The sequence below is a fragment of the Capricornis sumatraensis genome, chromosome 8 (genome assembly GCF_032405125.1).
Source record: "Capricornis sumatraensis isolate serow.1 chromosome 8, serow.2, whole genome shotgun sequence".
Classification (NCBI taxonomy): domain Eukaryota; kingdom Metazoa; phylum Chordata; class Mammalia; order Artiodactyla; family Bovidae; genus Capricornis; species Capricornis sumatraensis.
Window position 1 is genome coordinate 2,574,416 of NC_091076.1, and position 20,585 is coordinate 2,595,000.

The window sequence follows — 20,585 nt, forward strand, 5'->3', positions numbered from 1 at the left end:
CGGTGCCAGCCTCACTGGGGTGCGCGCCCCTGCCCTGATCTCGGGATCCTTCCACCCTGAGCCCCTCAGCCCAGGCCGGCCCAGCAGTGCAGTCCCAGCAGTGCGGTCCCATCTGATTCAGGAGCAGGAGACAGGGCAACACCGCCTGCAGCGGCTCCTGACAGCTCCCGCGGCCCGGGCCTCAGCGACCCCCGCCCCAGGAGTACAGAGAGGTTGGTACCAAGCTCCTCGCTCCCTCGCCGGCCGCCCACCCAGGTGCCCAGGTGCCGCGGCCAGCGTGAGGAACTCCGCCCATGGCAAAGGTCATGAGGAAGGAGGCTTGGCATTCGCAAAGGCGTGATCAAGCCTCAGGAAACCCCCTGTTCCCGAGCATCTACCCCAAAACCAGAGTCTGTTTTATGCTCTCACCTACACTTCTGACTTTACGGGGGGCTCTTCCCCATAACCGTTTCTCTCAGACAAGGAGTAAACATGCAGCTCCAAGGCAATAAAAACTCCTGGGCTTGACAAGAGTGTTTCAGCTTCCGGACTCCTCTGAAGGTTATCCAGCCCGCCTGTATAGGTTCGTCTGGCCACATATGATTTTTTACAGCCTCCCAATCTGAGAGGCACAAGATGTTTTAGACTTACTAAAGGCAAATTCTCTTGGGGAGTTGGAAATTATTAGTATAGTGGGTTGACTGGGAATTATATTGGTGAAGGGTTTTTTCATTTGTTGTGTCAATAATTGCTGCTAATTCCCTCCCCTGGGTGGCACAAGGATGTCTCTGGTCAAACCTCTCTGCTGACAGACTAGCTTGTGTGACAGGATTATCCATACTCCTGCCACTACCCACATGATTGTTTACTACCTCTCAACCATAAGCAGCACAGAGAGTTTTGGAGTATTCTGAGAGTCTTAATTAGCATAGGGCTTTTCTCATTGTTGAGTCAATGATTGCCGCCAGGCCTCCATATCCTTAGGCACCTGGGAATATATTAATCAATGTATTTAGAATATAGAAAAGGAAATATAGTAGTTTTTAAGGTTAGCAATGCTAGACTTTTTGAGTTAATGAATTTTCTCTTTTGTAATAGATCACTGTACTTTGTTATAAATCACTGTGTCCTTGCTATGTAAAAATGTAACTTTATCACTATCTTAAGACTAAATAGATCTTAAGGGGAACATTGGTGAAGGATTTTCATTTGTTGGGCTGATGTTTGCTGCTAAATCTCCATATTCCCTGCCCTTATAATGAATATAACTAACATATAGGAGAAATAAGTATTAACCTTTAAGATTAATCATGTTAACCTTGGGTTAAATAAATTCCTTTCTTGATTGTAACTCACTATACCCTCACCCTATACGAATGTAACTTTATTTGGAGGGTGGTGCCTGGTTTAAGAAAAAACACCCTTGGAAGAAATAAGTTTTTTGGTTATCAGAAAGAAAGGATCATAAAATGTCAGCAGGTCTCATAGCCAGAAGATGATGTAAAATCCCTAAGACTTTTTTATGTGAAGCACCTGATTTTGATACAGGTCAGCACTGCTGACGGCCCGCGTGACTCTGTATTCATCCCTATATGTAACAAAAAGTATATAAACAAACCCCAAAATAAAGAAATTGGATCCGTTTCTGGAAAGGCTGATCCCCTCATGTCGTTCTTTTCTGCTCCCCGTTTTTCTGGCTGAATACCCATCTGGAGCATGGGTGCCCTCCAAGTCTACTTATTTGCCCCAGTTTTCAAGCCCACGCGAGAAGGAGCCCAAGGAGGGGCACCTTCCGATATTCAAGTGGCACTGGTGGCCCAACGTAGATGGTGCAAATTCCTTGTCTTGGAATTTTATTGGTATCCCACGTAAACCAAGTTATTCAGCCCCTTTTTCTCTCCTACTATTTTCTGGCCTAATTCCCATCTGGTGCATGGGTACCCACCAAGCCTATTAATTTTGCCTGGGCTTCTAAGACCAGACGGGGCGGGGGTGGGGGGCTGCTCAGTGCCTCCTCTCCTTTGGGAGAACGGGAAGACGCCTGCGGCTTAAGTAGGTGGTGATTGGTATTCCATGTGAACCAAGTTATTCAGCCTCTTTTTCTCTGCTAATCTTCTAATCCCTCTCTATCTGTAATTAAATAAGTTATTTCCAAGGATGCTGACGCTGTCCCCACCTTCGAATTCCCTGGATCCACCAGGGCTGGACCCCGGCACCCAGGCCTTGAGGCGTCGCCCTAGCCGTCCCCGCGGTGGGGCCACGGGCTGGGCTTCGGGGTCTCCGAGCCCGCCCTTCCCTGGCCGTGAGGTTTAGGTGTCTCTTCTGAGGGGGCGGGGCGGGGAGGGCATCTGCACTGCCCCTCGCAGGTGCCCGGAAGCAGCGCCTCCCTGGCGAGCGTGCCGCCAGCTTGGCTTCCTGCCCTCCCGCGCGCTCCCGCGCCCTCCCCCCGGATGCTCTGGGGGCCACCTGGGCTCAAGTAGCAGCCGCAAGCTGTGCCAGCTGGACCATAAAGAAAGCTGAGCGCCGAAGAATTGATGCTTTCCGACTGTGGTATCGGAGGACTTTTGAGAGTCCCTTGGACAGCCGAGATCCAACCAATCAAAACTAAAGGAAATCAGTCCTGAATATTCACTGGAAGGACTGATGCAGAAGCTGAAACTCCAATTCTTTGGCCACCTGATACGAAGAGCTGACTCATTGGAAAAGACCCTGATGCTGGGAAAGATTGAAGGCAGGAGAAGACAGGGACGACAGAGGATGAGATGGTTGGATGGCATTAGCGACTCAACGGACACGAGTTTGAGGAAACTCCAGGAGTTGCTGACGGAAGGGGAGGGCTGGCGTGCTGCATTCCATGGGGTGGCAAAGAGTCGGACACGACTGAGCGACCGAGCTGAATTGAGCAGCCGCGAAACTCGAGTCTGTCCCCACTCCCTGCTCAACCAGTGGCATCTTCCTGCAGCCTGTGGGAGCCACATGAGTGGGGGAGGGGTGAGCTGGATGGGGTGGGGGGTGTTTCAAGGGGAGGAGACCGCTCCTTCCTGAAGAGAGCAGGATACAAGCCAGGCACATCAACAGAGGGCGTCAGGCCCCTTCAGTCCCGCACCTCGTCCAGCACCCCGCGCCCCCCCACCACCTAGAATCCCATGCTCCAGGAGGGGCCCGCCAGCTCTTGAGTCTCTGAGCCCTGAACAGACCCAGATCACGTCTGCTAGAAAGTCTTTCTACTAGAAGTTGCTGTCACTTCCCCCAAGCAGTGACAAAGTGAGGGGACAGGCCCGTGTAAGTTCCTCCTGCGGCTCTGGGGAACCTAGAAGGCAGGGTGTGGCCCTGGGCCCGGGCCCTCCTGAGTTTCCACCCTCCCTGACCACCATTCCATCCTCTTCCTGCTCAGCGGCCCTGGGAGGCAGGCCAGCCACTGTCGATGGGCCAGGAAGGGGGTGCTGAGTGGGGTGTGGGGTGCAAAGCACAGTTCTGAACCCTACATCATTCTAGATTTTTCACCACCAGCATCCAGATGCCCAAGAGTTAACCTGATGACCCAGAGGCCAGGACCAGGTCCTCACCGCTTGCAGGAGCTGCCTGACACAGGAGCACGTTGTAACCATCTGTCTGGGCACTGGCCACCTGGTCCCCTGGGACTATGCCCACCCAGCTTTCTTGTCATTTTTCATTGTTGATTTAGACGAGTTCTCAGCCTACCAAGGACAGGAAGAGAATTCTGGAGGAGACTCCGAGGCGGCAGGGGGCGGGGGCTGGAGGGCCTGGTGGGTCAGGCTGCACTTGGGTGGCCCAGTCTGCCCTGAAAGGTCCAGGGTGCAAGACAGATGGCCCAGGGCATCGGGTCCAGAGTAGCCTGCCTTAGTGGCAAGGTGCAGACCACTTCAACCTGGAGAGGACCGCACCCCCCGCCCCCCGCCTCCCGCAGGGGGTGGAGCCACATAGGGATCAGTGCCAGTGGGGACACTGCTCTCAGAGGGAGTCCTGGGAGTCCCGAGTGCCTGGTGCAGGCGGGAGGGTGGGGACGGCGGGGAGGGCGGGGAGGGCTGCGGCGGCAGGGCACACCTGCCCCTCCCTTGGCCCCAGCCGATGTCCATCTTGTCCCACGGCCTCTCCCTCTCTTTTATCCTTCATGTCCGTCAGGGCCGGGCCGCGGTCTCAGTACTGTGGGGTGTGGTCTGCAGTCAGCTGCCCCGACCCCCCCCCTTCAGGGGCATCCTGGGCTGTCCCAGCAAAGGCCAGCCCACTCCCCTGGACCTGGTGGCCAGGAGTACTGAGAACGGTAGCCACAGTGGAACTGAGGGGCTGCCTGGGGGCAGCTGGAGAGGGGGGGAGTGGGTTGTGATTGTGGGGAAGGGACCAGGCCAAATGCCCCCTGGAGAGCCCCATGGGCAGCACCCCCGTGTCCTGAGCCAGCTCATCGGCTGCTGGACGGGTCCCAGGCCTCCTGCACTGGCTCCTCAGAGGTGGGGAGGGGGCGCGGACTGCGTCTCTCTGCTCCCTGCAGACTGCACGCCCCTCCACGCCAGACCTCCTCCCTCCATCCTCGAGGCCCCAACCCTTCCCTGGGCCCCTCCAGCCCCAGACAGCTTCTGCTGGCATCGAATCTCTCCCCTGAGACACCCCAACCCTACTGGTTTCCAGAATTTCCCCAAGAAGGCAGCATACAACATGTGCGTCTGTTTATTTCACGCATGGAGACGTGTCCCCAAATTGGAGGAGGAGCAAGACATAGATACAAAACTGGTCAGCTCAGGTGGCACCATCACAGCTGAATTTACGGCCCCGTCTGTGTCTGCATGTGCAGAGCTTCACACACACACACACACACACACACACACACACAGCATTTGACACAGGAACAGAGGCCAGTTGACAGATGCTGTTCGCAGCCTGCCTAAAATATTGCAATTGCGTTTATTAAAAATGTGTGGGAAGGGAAGACCGTGCATGTCTGTCTGAATAAAGTGTCCCCCCTCGGTCCCAGGCCAGGAATGCCCCCCAGACATGCCACGCTCAGCTGTGCCCGCCCCAGCTTGGCATGTCCTGGCTGAGGGAGATGGGCTGGGCCTGTGAAGTGTATGAACTGGGCCCCACCGTGCAGACGGCACAGGGGGCAGAAGGAAGCCCCATCGCAGCCCAGCTGGCGCCTGAAGCCCACCTGCAGCCTGTCCAGGACAGCGTGGGCGGGGACTCGGGAAGGGATGCTCTGTGCGTTGGGCGCCCAAGAGGACCTGGGGTGCCGGCTTGCTCCTCAGAGCCTCCTACTCACCGCTGCTGAGGGGCAACACCTGGAGTCTGGAGGGCCCTCCTGCCCCTCCACCATCAGACCCCTGAGGCTGCCCGGGGAGGGGGTGATGAGGCAAGGCTGCCAGAGAGCGTGGCCCAGGGTGAAAGTGGCATTTGGCTTCAGCATTAAGGCCAGCGCGGGGTGGAGGGCCCTGTGGGAAAGGCCAGCGCCTCGCCAGAGGTATCCTGCGCAGCAACCACCCCCCCCCGCCCAGGTCCCTCCTGCTGTCCTGCGGCCGTGGGTTCCTCCGTCCACGTGGGCCATGCTCACGGAGTCTCTGCCTCCATAGGGCTGGCTTAAAGTGCTAGGTGCCTGGGAGGGAGGCTCGGCTTCCTCTGTCCCCTAGTCCTGCAGATGATGCCCACGCCATCCCCACTGGGCTCTTATTTGAGGATGTAGTTAATGAGCAGCTGACACGCCAGGAACACGCAGAGCAGGAACCAAGAACGAGGGCTGTGCAGGGGGCCCGGGGTCGGGGCCTGCCTGGCGCGGGCCGTGGAGCTCAGCATGGCCGAGAGGTGCCTGGAACGAGAGGGCGCGGTGGTTCAGCCTTGTCCAGCCAAGCAGCAAGGTGAGGAGTCTGGCCCTCGGGTGAAAACGGGGCCAGGGGCTCGCGTAGGGGAGGGCCCCAGGGCACAGTGGCTGCCTGGGGCTCCCTGGGCACACCCTCCAGGGAGAGGGGTCAGGGCTAGTGGAGCTGGGGCTCTCACATCCCCCCTCCCACCTCCACTGCCGTGGGCTGAACGGCGTCTGCAAGTCCTGTGTTGGAGTTCTGACCCCCAGCAGCCAGAACGCAACTGTTTGGAGATGTGACCTTTACAGGGGTAAATAAAGAAATGGGGTCACTAGGCTGGGCCCTCATCCCACAGGACTGGGGGTCCCTGAAAGAAGAGGTCAGGACACAGACACACACAGAGAGACAACCCTGTGAGGACGCAGGGAGGAGACGGCCGTCGTCTGCACGCCTAGGAGAGCAGCCTCGGGAGGACCAGCCCTGCTCTGATCTGGGATTTCCAGCCTCAAGGCCCAGGAGGGGCAAATGCCTGTAGCTGAAGCTGCCGGTCTGGGCTTGGCTGACAGCCCAGGAAAGCTGCAGCTCTGTCCTGGCCTCTTGACATCACTGTGTCTGGACCAAAGGCTGAAGCTATTGGCTGTGTTTCCACCACCTCCCTCGCAGCAAAGCAGCAAGTCTCCTGTGGTGCCCTAACCCCCTTCCTGGTTCCCACGGCCTCCGGGCCGGGCTCCTTCGTCTCGGTCTCTCACCTCAACTGCCCCTCCTCCTGGCAGGGGCCATCCTGTGGTGCCCACTCGGGACTGACCTCTGCATTCCCCATTTCCAGCTCCGCTCTGCCCAAACGCATCCTCCTCCAGGAAGCCCTCCCTGATCATGGAGACCGTCCCCCTCCCCCACTCTTACAAGATGTCAGTCTCCGTTTCCCTTGGCCCTGCACAGCATCACCATGGAGCTGGTACCAAAGGGTGAGAAACACCTCTGGGCCCCCTTGGGTGAGTCGCAGGGGAAGTAGGGCTGGCCTCGTTACAGACATGAGATTCTAGGCTCCCAAGAGCAGCTCAGGTGTTCACAGTTGCCAAGGGCTCTCGGGGCGCCAGGCTCAGAGCCTCACTCTCTGCTCCATCTTCCTCCCGCCCCAGGGGCACTGCTGTCAACCCCAGTTCACAGATGGCGAGACTGAGGCCCAGACAGACCAAGGTTTTGCAGCTCAGAGACTTGCCGCCTTGACTGGAGCCTGGCTCTGGGGGAGAGCGGGGGTCAGAAATCGAATGTGTTCCTAGGCCCCCTGACATGACTTGGCCCGCTATTTCTGAGGTCCTACTGGTTTTGGGGCTCGGGGGGCCACTGCCGCTGGTACCTTCTTCCAGCTTCCATCTAGCTCCGCCCCTCGGGGTTCTGGCCGTCCTGCACTCTGACCCCGCGCCCCCCAGCTGGTCCTCCGAGGGCGGCCCACCTGTGCAGCTCCTGCTGGGCCTCCCGGATGGACAGGATCGCCTCGTGCAGCACCTGCAGCCGCCGCGCCTCCTTCCCACACCGAGGGCACGGGCTCTCGCAGCCTACAGGCGTCAGGAAGGAGCGGGGAGAGGTGAGGATGGGCGGGTGGGGGCCTGAGGTTACAGCCCGCCTCCCTGCAGCCACTGGCACAAGAGGGAGGTGGTGCCCACTCCGGAGGAAACTCCCAGGATCAGCCAGCCTCTGATAAGCCCAGGGGGTCAAACGGGGAGACAGGCACTCCCTGAAGACAGGGGACCAGGAAGCGGGAGCCCACCCGGAGAGTCACAGGCCAGACAGGCAAGCCCCGCCCCTCGCTGGGCGCCCCGCCCCTCGCTGGGCGCCCCGCCCCTCGCTGGGCGCCCCGCCCCTCGCTGGGCGCCCCGCCCCTCGCCGGGCGCCCCGCCCCTCGCTGGGCGCCCCGCCCCTCGCTGGGCGCCCCGCCCCTCGCTGGGCGCCCCGCCCCTCGCTGGGCGCCCCGCCCCTCGCTGGGCGCCCCGCCCCTCCCTGGGCGCCCCGCCCCTCCCTGGGCGCCCCGCCCCTCCCTGGGCGCCCCGCCCCTCCCTGGGCGCCCCGCCCCTCGCAAGAGCGGACTCAGAGCCCGGCCCCCTCGCCCGTCCCCACCGGCTGCACCGGTCCAGAGGGTCAGCCCACAGGTCTCACCCGGAACAAAGTCCCCGTCCTCCTCCTCCTCGTCAGAGAGCTCGGGGCAGGACTCGGGCGTGGAGCCGCTGCTCTCGGTGACCTGGCTGTGGCCGGAGGGCTGGTCGCTGGGCTTGCGGAGCCGCGGGTTGGGGGCGGACCCCTGGGGGGAGACGGAGCGGCTGAGCGGCAGCCCACCCACACCCACCGCACCCGTGGGGCCACCTGTGCCGCAGAAGGCGGCCGGCAGCGGCGGAGGCTGCTGGCTCTGGGCGGGTGACAGGCCCGGCCCTGACCTGACTGCAGCGCCCACCACCCCCCTCTGACCCTCCCATACAGAGGGAGACGACGGGGGCCGGGCCACAGGACTCCAGAGCCGGCAGGGCTGACCCTCCCAGCGCGCGCTGACGGCCGGGGCTTCCCCAGCGTGGACGCAGGGACCCCCGGGCTGGCCAGCCTCAGAGAAGCCTTCCGAGGACAGGGGTGGCCGCGTGACCGGAGGCCTGTCCCTGCGAGGGCCTGGGGGTGCCCTGCACGGAGGCCCTCGGCCCCGATGAGTGTGGTCAGAGCCGGGGCAGGGGGGCTTCCCACACAGGCAGGTTTTGGGGTGTGGTGGGGCCCGTTTTGACCAGAGAGGCTGAGGAGAGAGAGGAGGGTGAAGAGGCCTGCCGGGGGCACTCGTGCGGGAGAGACAGGGCTATCCGGTCCCGGCTGAGGGGCTGCGGCACGTGGGGGAAGGGGCTGGGACACACACGACTCGGGAGGTATCTCGGCCCCCGTTTGCTGGGGAAATTGGGGCCACAGGGCAAGATGGGGGAGTCCACGCCTCCCTGCCCAGGGGGGAGTGCCCCCCCGTTGTATGCACAGTGGGCACCCAGCGGGCACTGATCCACACGTGGGGCCACCCTGGGCTCCCCCTGAAGTGGCACCTCTGCCAGAGTGCTCCTCCCTTGTGCTCCCCAGGGCCTCCCGCTGTCCTCCCCACCCCACCCCCACCCTCCTCACCCACCCACAGAGGCCCAGGAGTCTGTGCAAATGCCACCTCCTCCTCCTCCTGCTACTTGGGCAAGCCCCTGGGCTGCCCTGAGGCTCAGTGTTTTCATCTGTACAATGGGATACCGCCCCACCAACACCACGGAGAGCGGTTCTGGGAAGCAACGGGGCAGGGCCAGTGCACCCTAGCACAGTGCCCTGAACATCGGGGTGTCCCAGGAACTGCGTGTCCTGCAAGGGGGTGGTGTCTTGGCCCCTTGCTGGGTGAGGAAAGGTGGGACAGGGACCCAGGGGGACACCAGGGGAGACCCTGCTGGGATGTGTGTGGGTCAGAGTGATGGGGACCCAGGAGAGGAGGGCCAGGTTAGCTGGGTGTGAGGTGGGGGCGGAGGACCCCAGGCTGGGTCCAGGGCTGGTTCTGACCTGGTGCCTGGGCCCCGGGCTGCCCAGGAAGGTGGTCTCCCGCTGCAGGGTGTGCAGGACCCCATCTTGCTCAAACTGGGCGATGTCCTTCAGGGGGTCCCAGGGGCTGTGGCTGGGGGGAGTCCAGAGAGTGTGGGTTGGCAGGGGCGGTGGCCCACACAGTGAGGGGCCCCCTCCCGGCCCAGCCCTCAGCCTCTCATCAGGGCTGAAGCCCCCAGGGGAGTGACCACAGCCTGCCCCCGAGAGCAGCCCCCGCGTGGCCCTCCCTCCCCATCACTCAGGGCCAGGACAGTGGGGGTCTGCGGGCAGCCTGCCGCCACTCACTTCTCGTATCGGTAGCGCCACTCCTGGGTGGCAGGGTCCAGGTGGAAGAGCTGGGGTGTCCAGGGCACCAGATTCTGCTGGCGCTCCCGGGCCCGCTGCCGCTGCGCCTCCTCTAGGGAAAACTTCTCCTGCGTGGCTTTGTGCTGGTCACCCTCGCTGATGGCCCTGGTGACGTGCTGCCAGAGCCTGCGAGTGGAGCACCTGCTCTGAGCCAAGGGGACCTGGGCAGCCTTGACCCTTCACACTAGAGGGGAGGCTCAGAGCAACCTCCATTTGATTGCCTCCAGTGACAGGGAGCTCACTACCTATCAGGGTGCCCATCTCTCCTGGGCACTGTTTATTTACCATGAGATGGTTCTTTCCTATGCTGGGTGCACACTTGGCACCACAGGGCCCTCCCTACAGAGCTCGCTCTTCCCCCAGGCCTCCCTTTCTCTCCCTCCAGCTTCCCACAGCCGGACGTGTCCTCTGCCACCAGGGATCCCCTCGGGTCTGTCCTCGTGCCAGGGACATCCAGGGAACCTGCATCCAGGGATCGCAGCTGCCAGCCTGGCCGCTCTGGCTGGGGTCGGGGTCCTGCAGCGCCCAGCCCTCACCTCTCCGACTCCAGCTCCGTCTGCTCCTCCAGCAGCACCGTGCACCGCTTCAGCCGCTGCCTGCGCACCTCCTCGCTGGGGTTCCAGAAGAGCTCAGGGCCTCCTCTGCCCTCCTCCTTGATGAACACTTCCCTGTCCTGCCCCAGGTGGCCGGGCGGGTCAGAGGCGCCGGCCGTGGCCTCCGGAGCCCGGGCCCGCCCTCCCGCCTGTGCCTGCCCAGAGGCGGGCCTTACCCAGTGTCCCGTGAGCCGCGCCAGGACCTCCTCGCCCGACGTGATCTTCCCCGAGATCTGGTTGATGCTCGTGCTGCCCCCGAAGAAGGGCTGTGGGGACATGCCCGAGATGGACGCGGGTGAGGGCGCTGAGCTGGGGAGGAGGAGGGGCCCCTTCCTCGTGGGGGTGCGAGCTCCCAGCCCTGGTGCACAGCAGGGGCGGCCACACTCGCCCATGGCCCAGCCAGAGCTCCAGGGTGCAGGGTCCCTGCCAGGCCTTGGTGCCCCATGGTGGGGATGGGCCTCAGCCTCGCCTGTCTCTGCTGTGTGGTCTGCGGGCAGCCCCTTCCCCTCTCTGCGCCCCTCACAGGCTCCGGCTGTGCTACAGGACGGCCAGGAGCTGCTCATCCGTGTGCCCCTGCTCAGGAAACCATCCCTGGGCACAGAGAGGGTGGTGGGGGACCCCCCAGGGCCTCGCCTCTCCCCTGCCCGAGCCCCACGCCCCCAGGCCCTGGGGTGGCTGATCTGCCTGTGCTACCTGGAGCTTGAACTCCAGCTCAGCCTGCAAGCTGTTCTTCTCACACTCGATGGTCACCCTGCCACCCAGCTCCATGGCCATCGTGCCGTAGAGGATGCCTGCAAGACAGCCATGGCGGGGGTCAGTGCTGCCCTGGGGCCGGCTGAGCCCCCAGGCCTCGGTGGAGTCCCAGCAGCGCTGAGACGGGGATGAGTGTGTCAGGCCCCGAGGGTGAGAAGGGAGCGGGGATGACAGGTGCTCCCGGGGGCCAGCGCTGCCAGGAGGGTGAAAATCGGACCTGGCTCCTCACGGGCCTGCTACCCCCGGAGGACGGGCTCTCTGGCCTTTGCTCATGTGAGTTGCCAAGTCTCAGAGACACCCCCACCCTTAACTGGGTCACTGCCTCCAGGAAGCCCCTGTTCCAGGCTCCCAGGAGCTCCACTGTCCCTTAGGAGACCCTCATCTCTGTGGGTCACTTGGCTCCGCAGTTCCTGCCCTGCGTGGGTCTGTTTTAACCTAATACGTCAATGTTTTAATTAGCAAAGGAAAGCACGAGCCTTCTGTTTCTGGTCAGATGGAAGGCTTACTCTGAAAGAAAGAAATGAGGAAGGAAGGGGAGAAGAGAAGGCAGGAAGGAAGGATCCCTGTCACCCTGAGACACTTAGAGATGTGGGATAAGATATGTCTTTCAAAACTTCTTAAAAAATACAAGCTAACTGAAGTAGCAACATGGCGGGAATCACCCCCAAATCCTCCAGGCACCCCATGGAAAAGCTACACTGAAGGGAGGGGGCCTCCGAGCTGCTTGGGTGCTTCTCCAGGACAGGGCAGCGTGGGGTCAGAGAAGCAGGTACAGGGGGCCTGGTCTTCCAAGGTGGGGGTGAGGGCATCAGGGGCTCTAGAACTGTCTACACCCTGCTTTGTAGTTTTGACTTTGGAACCAGGCACCTGTTTTCACTTACAAAATTATTTTCAAGATGAAATAGCAATTCCTAAAAATCCAAAGTGCAATGAAACCAAAACCCAGGATGAGTGTCCTTGGTGGCATGATCTGAGGGGGAGTATTCAGTGCCATCAGAGATCCCAGGGGGACCTACCGAAGACGGGAAGGAGCGCAAACATCACAGCCCATACGGCCTTCATGGGCTTCCCTGGGGGTTCAGATGGTAAAGAATCTTGCCTGCAGTGCAGCAGACCCGGCTTCAGTCCTTGGGTCAGGAAGATCCCCTGGAGAAGGGAATGGCTACCCACTCCAGTATTCTCGCCTGGAGAATCCCATGGATAGAGGAGCCTGGTGGGCTACAGTCCATGGGGTCGCAGCGACTCAGATAAGACTTTCACATCACGCTGTCACCAGCCATCATCCTGCTGGCGGGCGGGGCTGTGTTGTGAGTGCTGTGAGTGGGGTGTGAGTAAGATAGAAAGTGAGCGTGGTGGGCTCATGGAAATGGGCTGTCTCGTATGGGAGGAAGACATTTCACATGTGCTGAACGGGGTGGACAAAAACCCACTGTCTTGAATCTGGATTGGAAACATAAGTGTGAATGCATCTGTTTTAATCTTAAAAAAACAAACAATTCTATGTTCCGCTCAGTGGAAAGCCCTAGGGAAACAGAGACCAGACCACTCAAAGGAAGCATACCTGGCCTGCAGACAATGGTGCTTAAGTCTAAAATACCTCTTCTTACTGGAAAGAACCAGAGACTCCCTGGAGAAATGGCTGATTCACGGGCTAGAGCAGGAGACGCCGGCGTCTCCTGGGATCACGGCAGGAGGAGGCAGCCCGCTCGGGCTGGGTGTACCAAGGTCCCAGGGCCAATCTGAGGGCTCCCGCCGGCCAGCTTGGCACAAGGAGCAGCCAGCGTGATTCCAGCTGGAATACTCTTTATGGTCAGGCATGTTCTGATCAAACCATGTTCCAAGCAACGTGACCTCACCCAGGACCACCTTTGGAGGAGTTCAGAGGGAAAACTCACTACTGTTTTGAAAATGCCAGGCTGGATGAGTCATAAGCTGGAGTCAAGATTGCTGGGAGAAACATTATATCAACAGCCTCAGATATGCAGATGATACCACTCTAACAGCAGAAAGTGAAGAGGACCTGAAGAGCCTCTCGATGAGGGTGACGAGGAGACTGAAAGAAACTCAACACAAAAAACTTAAGATCCTGGCATCTCGTCCCATCGTTTCACGCACGGCAAACAGAAGGGGAAAAAATGGAAGCAGCCACAGATTTTATTATCTTGGGCTCCAAAATCACTGTGGACAGTGACGGCAGCCAGGAAATTCAAAGACACTTGCTCCTTAGAAGGAGAGCTGTGACAACCGTGGACAGTGTATTAAAAAGCAGAGACATCACTTTGCTGACAAAGGTCTGTATAGTCTAAGCTATGGTTTTTCCAGCAGTCATGTACAGATGTGAGAGTTGGACCATAAAGAAGGTCGAGTGCTGAAGAATTAATGCTTTCGAATTGTGGTGGTGGTAAAGACTCTTGAGAGTCCCTTGGACTGCAAGGAGATCAAACCAGTCAATCCTAAAGGAAATCAACACTGAATATTCACTGGAAGGACTGATGCTGAAGCGAAGCTCCAATACTTTGGCCACCTGATGCAAAGAGCTGACTCACTGGAGAAGATCCGGATGTTGGGAAAGATAGAAGGCAGGAGGAAAAGGGGACGACAGAGGATGAGATGGTTGGATGGCATTACTGACTAAGTGGTCATGAATCTGAGCAAACTCTGGGAGACCGTGAAGGACAGCGGAGCCTGGGGCGCTGCATTCCATGGGGTCCAAAGAGTCAGACACGACTGAGCAACTGAACAACAACATTTGGAGAAAAAATCTGGCATTTATCCATCATGTGCCGGACCGAGTGGCTGAGCACGTGGTAGTGAGTGGGAGTTTCTCTTCGCAGAAGATTGCCTGCTGGCTGGCTGAAGGAGCAAGGGACCATCACCACATGCGGTGCCGCCGAGGTTAGCAGAAGCAGGCGCTGAGACTCCACATCCCATCCCTGCCGCTACCATCACAGAGATGAAGGCAGCTCGACATCGCGAACCTTGTGGCGGGGAGGCGGGAACTGCCTGCTGTTGTCTTGATGGAAAATCTGTGCCTGAAAGTGATCAAGCCTCCAGGGATGAGGCCAGCCTCCAGATGATAGAGAATACGTTCAGCTACACCATGGACACAGCCAGTAAATCCAGACCGGAGGAAACCCCACAAGCAAATGATCTTATTCCTTCAAGAAATACATTGTGAGGGAAAAAAGGGTGCAAGGTCATACGGAGCACCGAGTGTGACCCTCGCCTGGAATCCTCTTCAAACAAATGAACTGCGACGTGTGTGTGTGTATCTGCACGCACCTCAGCTTCCCTGGTGGCTCAGAGCGTAAAGAATCTGCCTCCAGTGCAGGAGACGGGGGTCTGACCCCTGGGTCGGGAAGGTCCCCTGGAGGAGGGAATGGCTGCCCACTCCAGTATTCTTGCCGGGGGCATCCCACGGACAGAGGAGCCTGGCGGGCTGCAGTCCGTGGGGTTGCCAAGAGTCAGATTTGACTGAGCAACTAACACTTTCATGTATATAAACACACATGTATTTATGATAATTAGGGGTCTTTGAACACTGACTGTGGATCTGATGATTTTAAGGAAAGAGTCTTGGTTACTTTTTCTGTGTATGTAATGACAGACTTGTTACGGCTAAGAAGGGGAATCCTTACCTTGTAGTGGGTGAGTCACTACAAGATAAAGCAGAGATGATGTGATCTCTAGAATCTACTTCAAATGAATGCCGTGGGGGGGCATGTGACTGAGAACAAAGGAAGCAAGATACCTACAACACTGTACGTGGTTGGGAGGGGGGCCCTGTCCTTTCACAAGTATTTGATGTTTTCCATAACAGAAGGTTGATGGAAAAGTCATGTTCTTTTAAATGCACTGATGAACAGATAGGCATGCAAATAAATAAGAGTAATCCTCTGGGAGAAAAAGATGAGAAGAGGAGGGGAGGAGGGGAGGAGGGGAGGAGGAGGAAGAGAAGCATCTGTCCTCTGAGCAGCGAGGCCTTTGCTGACCTGACCCTTGGTGTCCTGTGGGGAGCAGGGCAGAGGGGCTGCCCCAGGGTAGCAAGAAAAGTGTGCTCTGAGCCATTTCCATAAAACTGGGGCTCTCACCTCCCTACACCCTCAGCAAAAGGAGAGTAAAGGAAACAGTGGTATTGGGCACGGTTCTCGGGGTTAAAGGGCTTCCCTGGGGCTCAGCTGGGAAAGAATCCGCCTGTAATGCGAGAGCCGGGTTCAGTCCCTGGGTCGGGAAGATCCCCTGGAGGAGGGAATGGCTGCCCACTCCAGGATTCTGGCCTGGAGCATCCCATGGACAGAGGGGCCTGGAGGGCTGCAGTCCATGGGGTTGCCAAGAGTCACATACAACTGAGCAACTAACACTTTCATGTACATAAACACACATGTATTTATGACAATTAAGGGACTTTGAATACTGACTGTATATCTGATGATAGTAAGGAGAGAGTCTTGTTTATTTTTTCTGTGTATGTGACGACAGTCTTGAGGTTACGGCTAAGAAGGGGAATCTTCACCTTGTAGTGAGTGAGTCACTGCCGTGTGATGACGCAATATGAAGCACAGATGGTGTGACATCTAGACTCGACTTCCGATGAATGCGGTGGGGGGCGTGTGGCTGAGAACAGAGCAAGCAGGACGCCGGGTGTGTTCCGGGTGCTCGGTTGGGAGGGGGCCCCTGTCCTTTCACATATGTTTGATGAGAATTCCATGGACTGTATAGCCCACGGGGTCACAAAGAATCGGACAAGACTGAGCACTTTTCACTTCACTCGGAGTTAAAAATGCCTCCACCTCTCGCATCCCTGGCCTTGACTTTGTAACGTGAGTTTGCAACTCAAATAGAAACTTCCTGGGCTTCCCCGGTGGTCCAGTGGCTGAGAATCCACCTGCCAATGCAGGGGACACAGCTTGCATCCCTGGTCCAGGAGGGTCATCCCTTGTCCGGGAGGATCATCCCTGCTCCGGGAGGATCCCACATGCAGTGCAGCATCTAAGCCCGGGCACCACGACTGCCGAGCCTGTGCTCTAGAGCCTGGGAACCACAACTGTTGAGCCCACGTGTCCCAACTATGAAGCCCGTGCCCTCGAGCCAGCTCTGCAACAAGAGCAGCCGCTTCAGTGAGCAGCCTGCAAACCACAACGAAGAGTGGCCTCTGCTTCCTACAACTAGAGCAAGCCTGTGCATCAGTAAGTAAATTTTTTAAGAATAGAGACATTTCACAACCTACTGGACACAACCGCCTAGTACAGGGGAAGACCCCCAACAGAATTAGAATCCCAAAGTCTCAATATATACAATCATCCCCTGAAGGAATGTTTATTCAGTATATACTGTGGGCAGAGGGGACCCAGCAGTAAACTGGCTAGAATAGTGAAATTCCTAGATAGAGAATAGAAAACAATTATGTTTACAATGTTTATAGATCTTTAAGAAGAAATTTTGAACTTGATCAAGGAACAAGATACAAATATAAACCAACAAAAAAGTTTGAAATGGAATCAAATGAAATTTTTAGGGGAAAAAACTCTCTAACATCGAAATTAAACTCAGTGGATGGATTAAGTATAAGGCTAGTAAGAGCTGAAGGTTTAGCTCTAAAGACGTTATCTAGAACACGAAAAGATAAAAGATATGAGATGCAGGGCATAGAAGGTCTGATTGAAGTTCTAGAAGAAAATTGAGAAATTGGAACGAAGCAGTATTAAAAAACAATGGCTTAAAAACTTCCACACTTGATCAAAACCATGAAATCTCTGCCTAAAAAGTTTAAACAAACAAAAACCCTTACAAATAAAAGAAAAAAGCCGACTTCTGTGGTGGTCCAGTGGCTAAGAATCTGCCTGCCCATGCAGCAGAGGTTTGATCCCTGGTCTGGGGAGATCCCACAGACTGAGGGGCAACGTAACCTGGGCACCACAACTGCTGAGCCCGAGCTCTGGAGCCGTGAGCCACAACCACTGAAGCCCGAGGGCCCTGGAGCCCGAGCTCCGAGACGAGAGAAGCCCCGGCAGCGAGAAGCCTGCGCACCACAAAGGAGTGTGGGCCCTGCGGGCTTGCTGCAACGAGAGGAAAGCCCTTGCACAGCAACACAGACCCAGCACTGTCAAAAGCAAAAACGAATAAATACATTTAAAAGGAAGAAGGAAACCCAGAGCTGTCAAGCCACAGAAAGGGATGGAGGAAACTTAAAAGCGTATTGCTTAGTCAAAGACACTGATTTGAAAATGCTACATACCCTATGATTCCAGCTCTGTGACCTTCTGAAAAGAGCAAACCTATGCAGACAGTGAAAAGACCAGTGGTTTGGGAGAGGGAGGAAGAGGTGAATTCATCTATTCATGTGTAACCATCATAAGAAATCTTTAGGGTGGTGAAACGATCCTGTAATCTTGTAGTGATAGAACACTTATTTGTCCCAGCCCATATAATTACACAGCAAAGTCTGAACCCTAATGTAAATTACAGACTTAATATTCAACAATAGTTTGTCAATACCAGCTAACCGTGACACTGTAGCACACTAATGAAAGATGTTTACAGTAGGGAATTCCTGTGTGTGTGTGAGTATACTCGTCTCTGTGTGTGTGTATACTCGTGTGTGTGTGTGTGAGAGAGAGTATACTCGTGTGTGTGTGTGTATACTTGTGTGTGTGTGTATAGTCGTGTGTGTGTGTATACTCGTGGGTATGTGAGTATACTCCTGTGTGTCTGTGAGACACAGTATACTCGTGTGTGTGTGTGTATACTAGTGGGTGTGTGTGTATACGTGTGGGTGAGTATACTCCTATGTGTCTGTGTAAGAGAGTATACTCATGTATGTGAATATACTCGTGTGTGTGTGAGTATACTCGTGTGTGTATGTGTGTGTGTATACTCATGTGGGTGAGTATACTCGTGGGGGTGTGTGTGTATACTGTTGTGTGTATGTGTATACTCATGGGTGTGAGTATACTCATGTGTGTGTGTGTGTGTGTGTCTGAGAGAGAGAGTATACTCGTCGTTGTGTGAGTATACTCCAGGTGTGAGTATACTTGTGGGTGTGTGTGAGTATACTCATGGGTGTGTGTGTGTATACTCGTGTGTGTGTGTGTGTGTGTGTGTGTATACTCATGGGTGTGTGAGTATATTCCTGTGTGTCTGTGTGAGAGAGTATACTCGTGTGTAAGAGAGTATACTCGTGTGTGTGTGTGTGTGTGTGTGTGTGTGTATACTCGTGCATGAGTGCGTGTGTGTTGGGACAGAGGGGGATACGGAGCACTCTGCATTTTCTGTTCAAATTTTTGGAAACCTAAAACTACTGAAAAAAATAGCCAGTAATTAAAAAATAAAAGAAATCCTGTAAGTGAATTGCTTTGCTGTATACCAGAAATGGACACAACATTGAAGGCAAAAAAAAGGAAACCTAAACCTTGAACTTCGACAGCGAGCCTGCAGAACACCAGAAACAAGAGAAGATCCTAAGAGCAGCTGCAGAGAAAAGCAGGCCACGTAACAAGCAGGCTGGCGCTGACTGATCACCAACCACAGTGGAAGCTGGAAGGTGGAGACAAGCTTTCAAAGCAGAGACAGACCATCTGCCCAGAATTTCATACCCCGCTAAACAGTCACGTAAGAGGGAGCATGAAATAGATCCCTTGGAGCAGACAAGAACCAGGCTGTTCCCCCGAGGGAGCTGGCCTGGACTCTGCTCCCTGGGGTGGGGGCACCACAGCCTCTCACCTTTGCAGTGGGCGTAGGGCATGGTGAGGCTGTAATCCTCTGCCCGGTTCAGGAAGGTGAGGGTGGCCTTGCCATCCAGCAGAGCTGACAGTGAGTTCCCTGCAGAGAGACATGGGGTGGTAGGGACAGCGCGTGGAGCCAGATCCTGGGGACCTGGGCCCCCACCCCCACCCCAAGTCACAGGACCTGAGCTCCCTTCCAACAAGTAGGGAGAGCCCCAGGCACTTTGAGCTGTGTGACTGTGGGTGGGTCACTTAACCTCTCTGAGCCTCAGGTTCTGCGAAAGCTGCACAAGGCATTCATCCTAAGGTGTTACTTCAGCTGCCGTGTGTTAGCGTTTATTTCAGTTACTAAAGCCGGGATTCTTAAGGGGGAGGCTTTGACCTTTTCCAAACCAGGGCCTCTGCTTTGATTTTAAATACCTCCAGAGAGAGGGTCTGGCCCACTTAAGGATACACAGTCAGTGACGGGAGCACAGGGGTTGGAAAGGTGGGCACAGCCTATGCGGTCAGCTGGGTACACAGAGGCACTCAGCCCACCTGTCCCCCAGCGAGAGCCATGACAAGGCCAATCAGATGGAGAAATGCAGAGAAACCCACAGTGCCAGGCTCTTGAGGTCTGCTGGACAGAACATCCTGCGACGGCGAAGCTGCTCTGCCCTGTGCTGTGGGACACGGCGGCCACCTGTGGCTACCTGCACTGTGGCCAGAGTGACTGAGGGGCCCCCGCTAAGTTTCATTTCATCTGAATTACTTTAAATAGCCACGTGCGGCCAGCGGTGCTGGATGGCCGGCCAGCCCTGGAGGCACCTTTGCACACGGTCCTTTCTCATTATCCTCCCAGCACCCCTGTGAACCCCACGGGAGGGAGGGATGGGAGGAGTCGCCTGGGGGCCTCTGCAGACCCCAGGTTCTGAGCACTTTACCCCGTGTGGTCCCTGCTAGGACAGGTGGGGAGGGACATGAATACGGCCCTCGTGGGAGCTCTTGGTAACCCCTGAATCTGGAGCTCAGTCCTTCCCTCCCCGCCCCCCCCCTGTTTTCCCGAGGCCCCGGGGAGACCCCGGGGAGACCCCAGGGAGACCCCAGGGAGCCGTTCCCCTCTCACCGTAGAACCGGGACTTGGCAGTGATGCTGCCACTGATGCAGAAGCCGTCCTTCCGGTTGCTGACGTGGAAAGCGGACACAGGTGGGTGGTGGGAGACCTGTGGGCGGGGAGGTGGCTCGAGCGACGGCCCCAGCAGCGGGCAGCCCCGCCCCCCCATACCCTGCCCAGCCCCAGCAGCGGGCAGCCCCGCCCACCCACAACCCTCCCAGCTCAAGCAGCGGGCAGCCCCGCCCACCCCATCCCTCCCAGCCCCGCCCACCCCATCCCTCCCAGCCCCAGCCCCGGGGCGTGAGGGCAGTCTCGTCTTGGGACTCAGCCCAGGAGCTGCCTGCCATCCCCGTGTCCCGCCCAGACCTCCCCCCTGCCAAGGACACATGGCTGTCACAGCCACGGTGGGGTCTGCAACCCCTGGGAGAATCCCTCTGGCGGTAGTGAGGCCAGAGCTCTTCCGACGGTCCAAGGCTGGGCCGCCCAGAAACAGGCCTGGGCTGAGACACCCCCGACCCGCCGCCAGGGCCCGCCCACCGCAAAGCCCGGTGCCCAGAGCCTGGGGTGACCCTTGCCTGCTCAGCGATGTAGAAGGTGTGGCTGTTGGTCTGGGGGTGGAACCAGCAACAGCGGAAGGTCTCCCCCAGGATGGGGTTGTAGGGCTTCTTGATGCCCTGCAGGCAATGAGCAGGAGGCTGGCGTGAGGCAC

General features: G+C 57.4%; 1 protein-coding gene across 3 annotated transcripts in view; it reads right to left on the minus strand.

The window, feature by feature from the left end:
* Positions 1-4,925: 4,925 nt before the first annotated feature.
* OSBPL5 (oxysterol binding protein like 5) overlaps positions 4,926-20,585 on the minus strand; it is a 72,266-nt gene continuing 56,606 nt past the window's right edge. For 2 of the 3 annotated variants that reach the window (XM_068976638.1, XM_068976637.1), the window contains exons 12-22: positions 20,452-20,550; positions 19,889-19,985; positions 18,782-18,880; positions 11,003-11,100; positions 10,486-10,575; positions 10,253-10,389; positions 9,657-9,842; positions 9,333-9,444; positions 7,938-8,079; positions 7,237-7,339; positions 4,926-5,791 (exon numbers count right to left, since the gene is read on the minus strand). In XM_068976638.1, coding sequence (XP_068832739.1) covers positions 5,653-5,791; positions 7,237-7,339; positions 7,938-8,079; positions 9,333-9,444; positions 9,657-9,842; positions 10,253-10,389; positions 10,486-10,575; positions 11,003-11,100; positions 18,782-18,880; positions 19,889-19,985; positions 20,452-20,550 — 1,302 coding nt within the window. In that variant the 3' untranslated portion in view covers positions 4,926-5,652. The remainder of the gene's footprint in view (positions 5,792-7,236; positions 7,340-7,937; positions 8,080-9,332; positions 9,445-9,656; positions 9,843-10,252; positions 10,390-10,485; positions 10,576-11,002; positions 11,101-18,781; positions 18,881-19,888; positions 19,986-20,451; positions 20,551-20,585) is intronic. The other variant, XM_068976640.1, reaches the window with a different exon arrangement.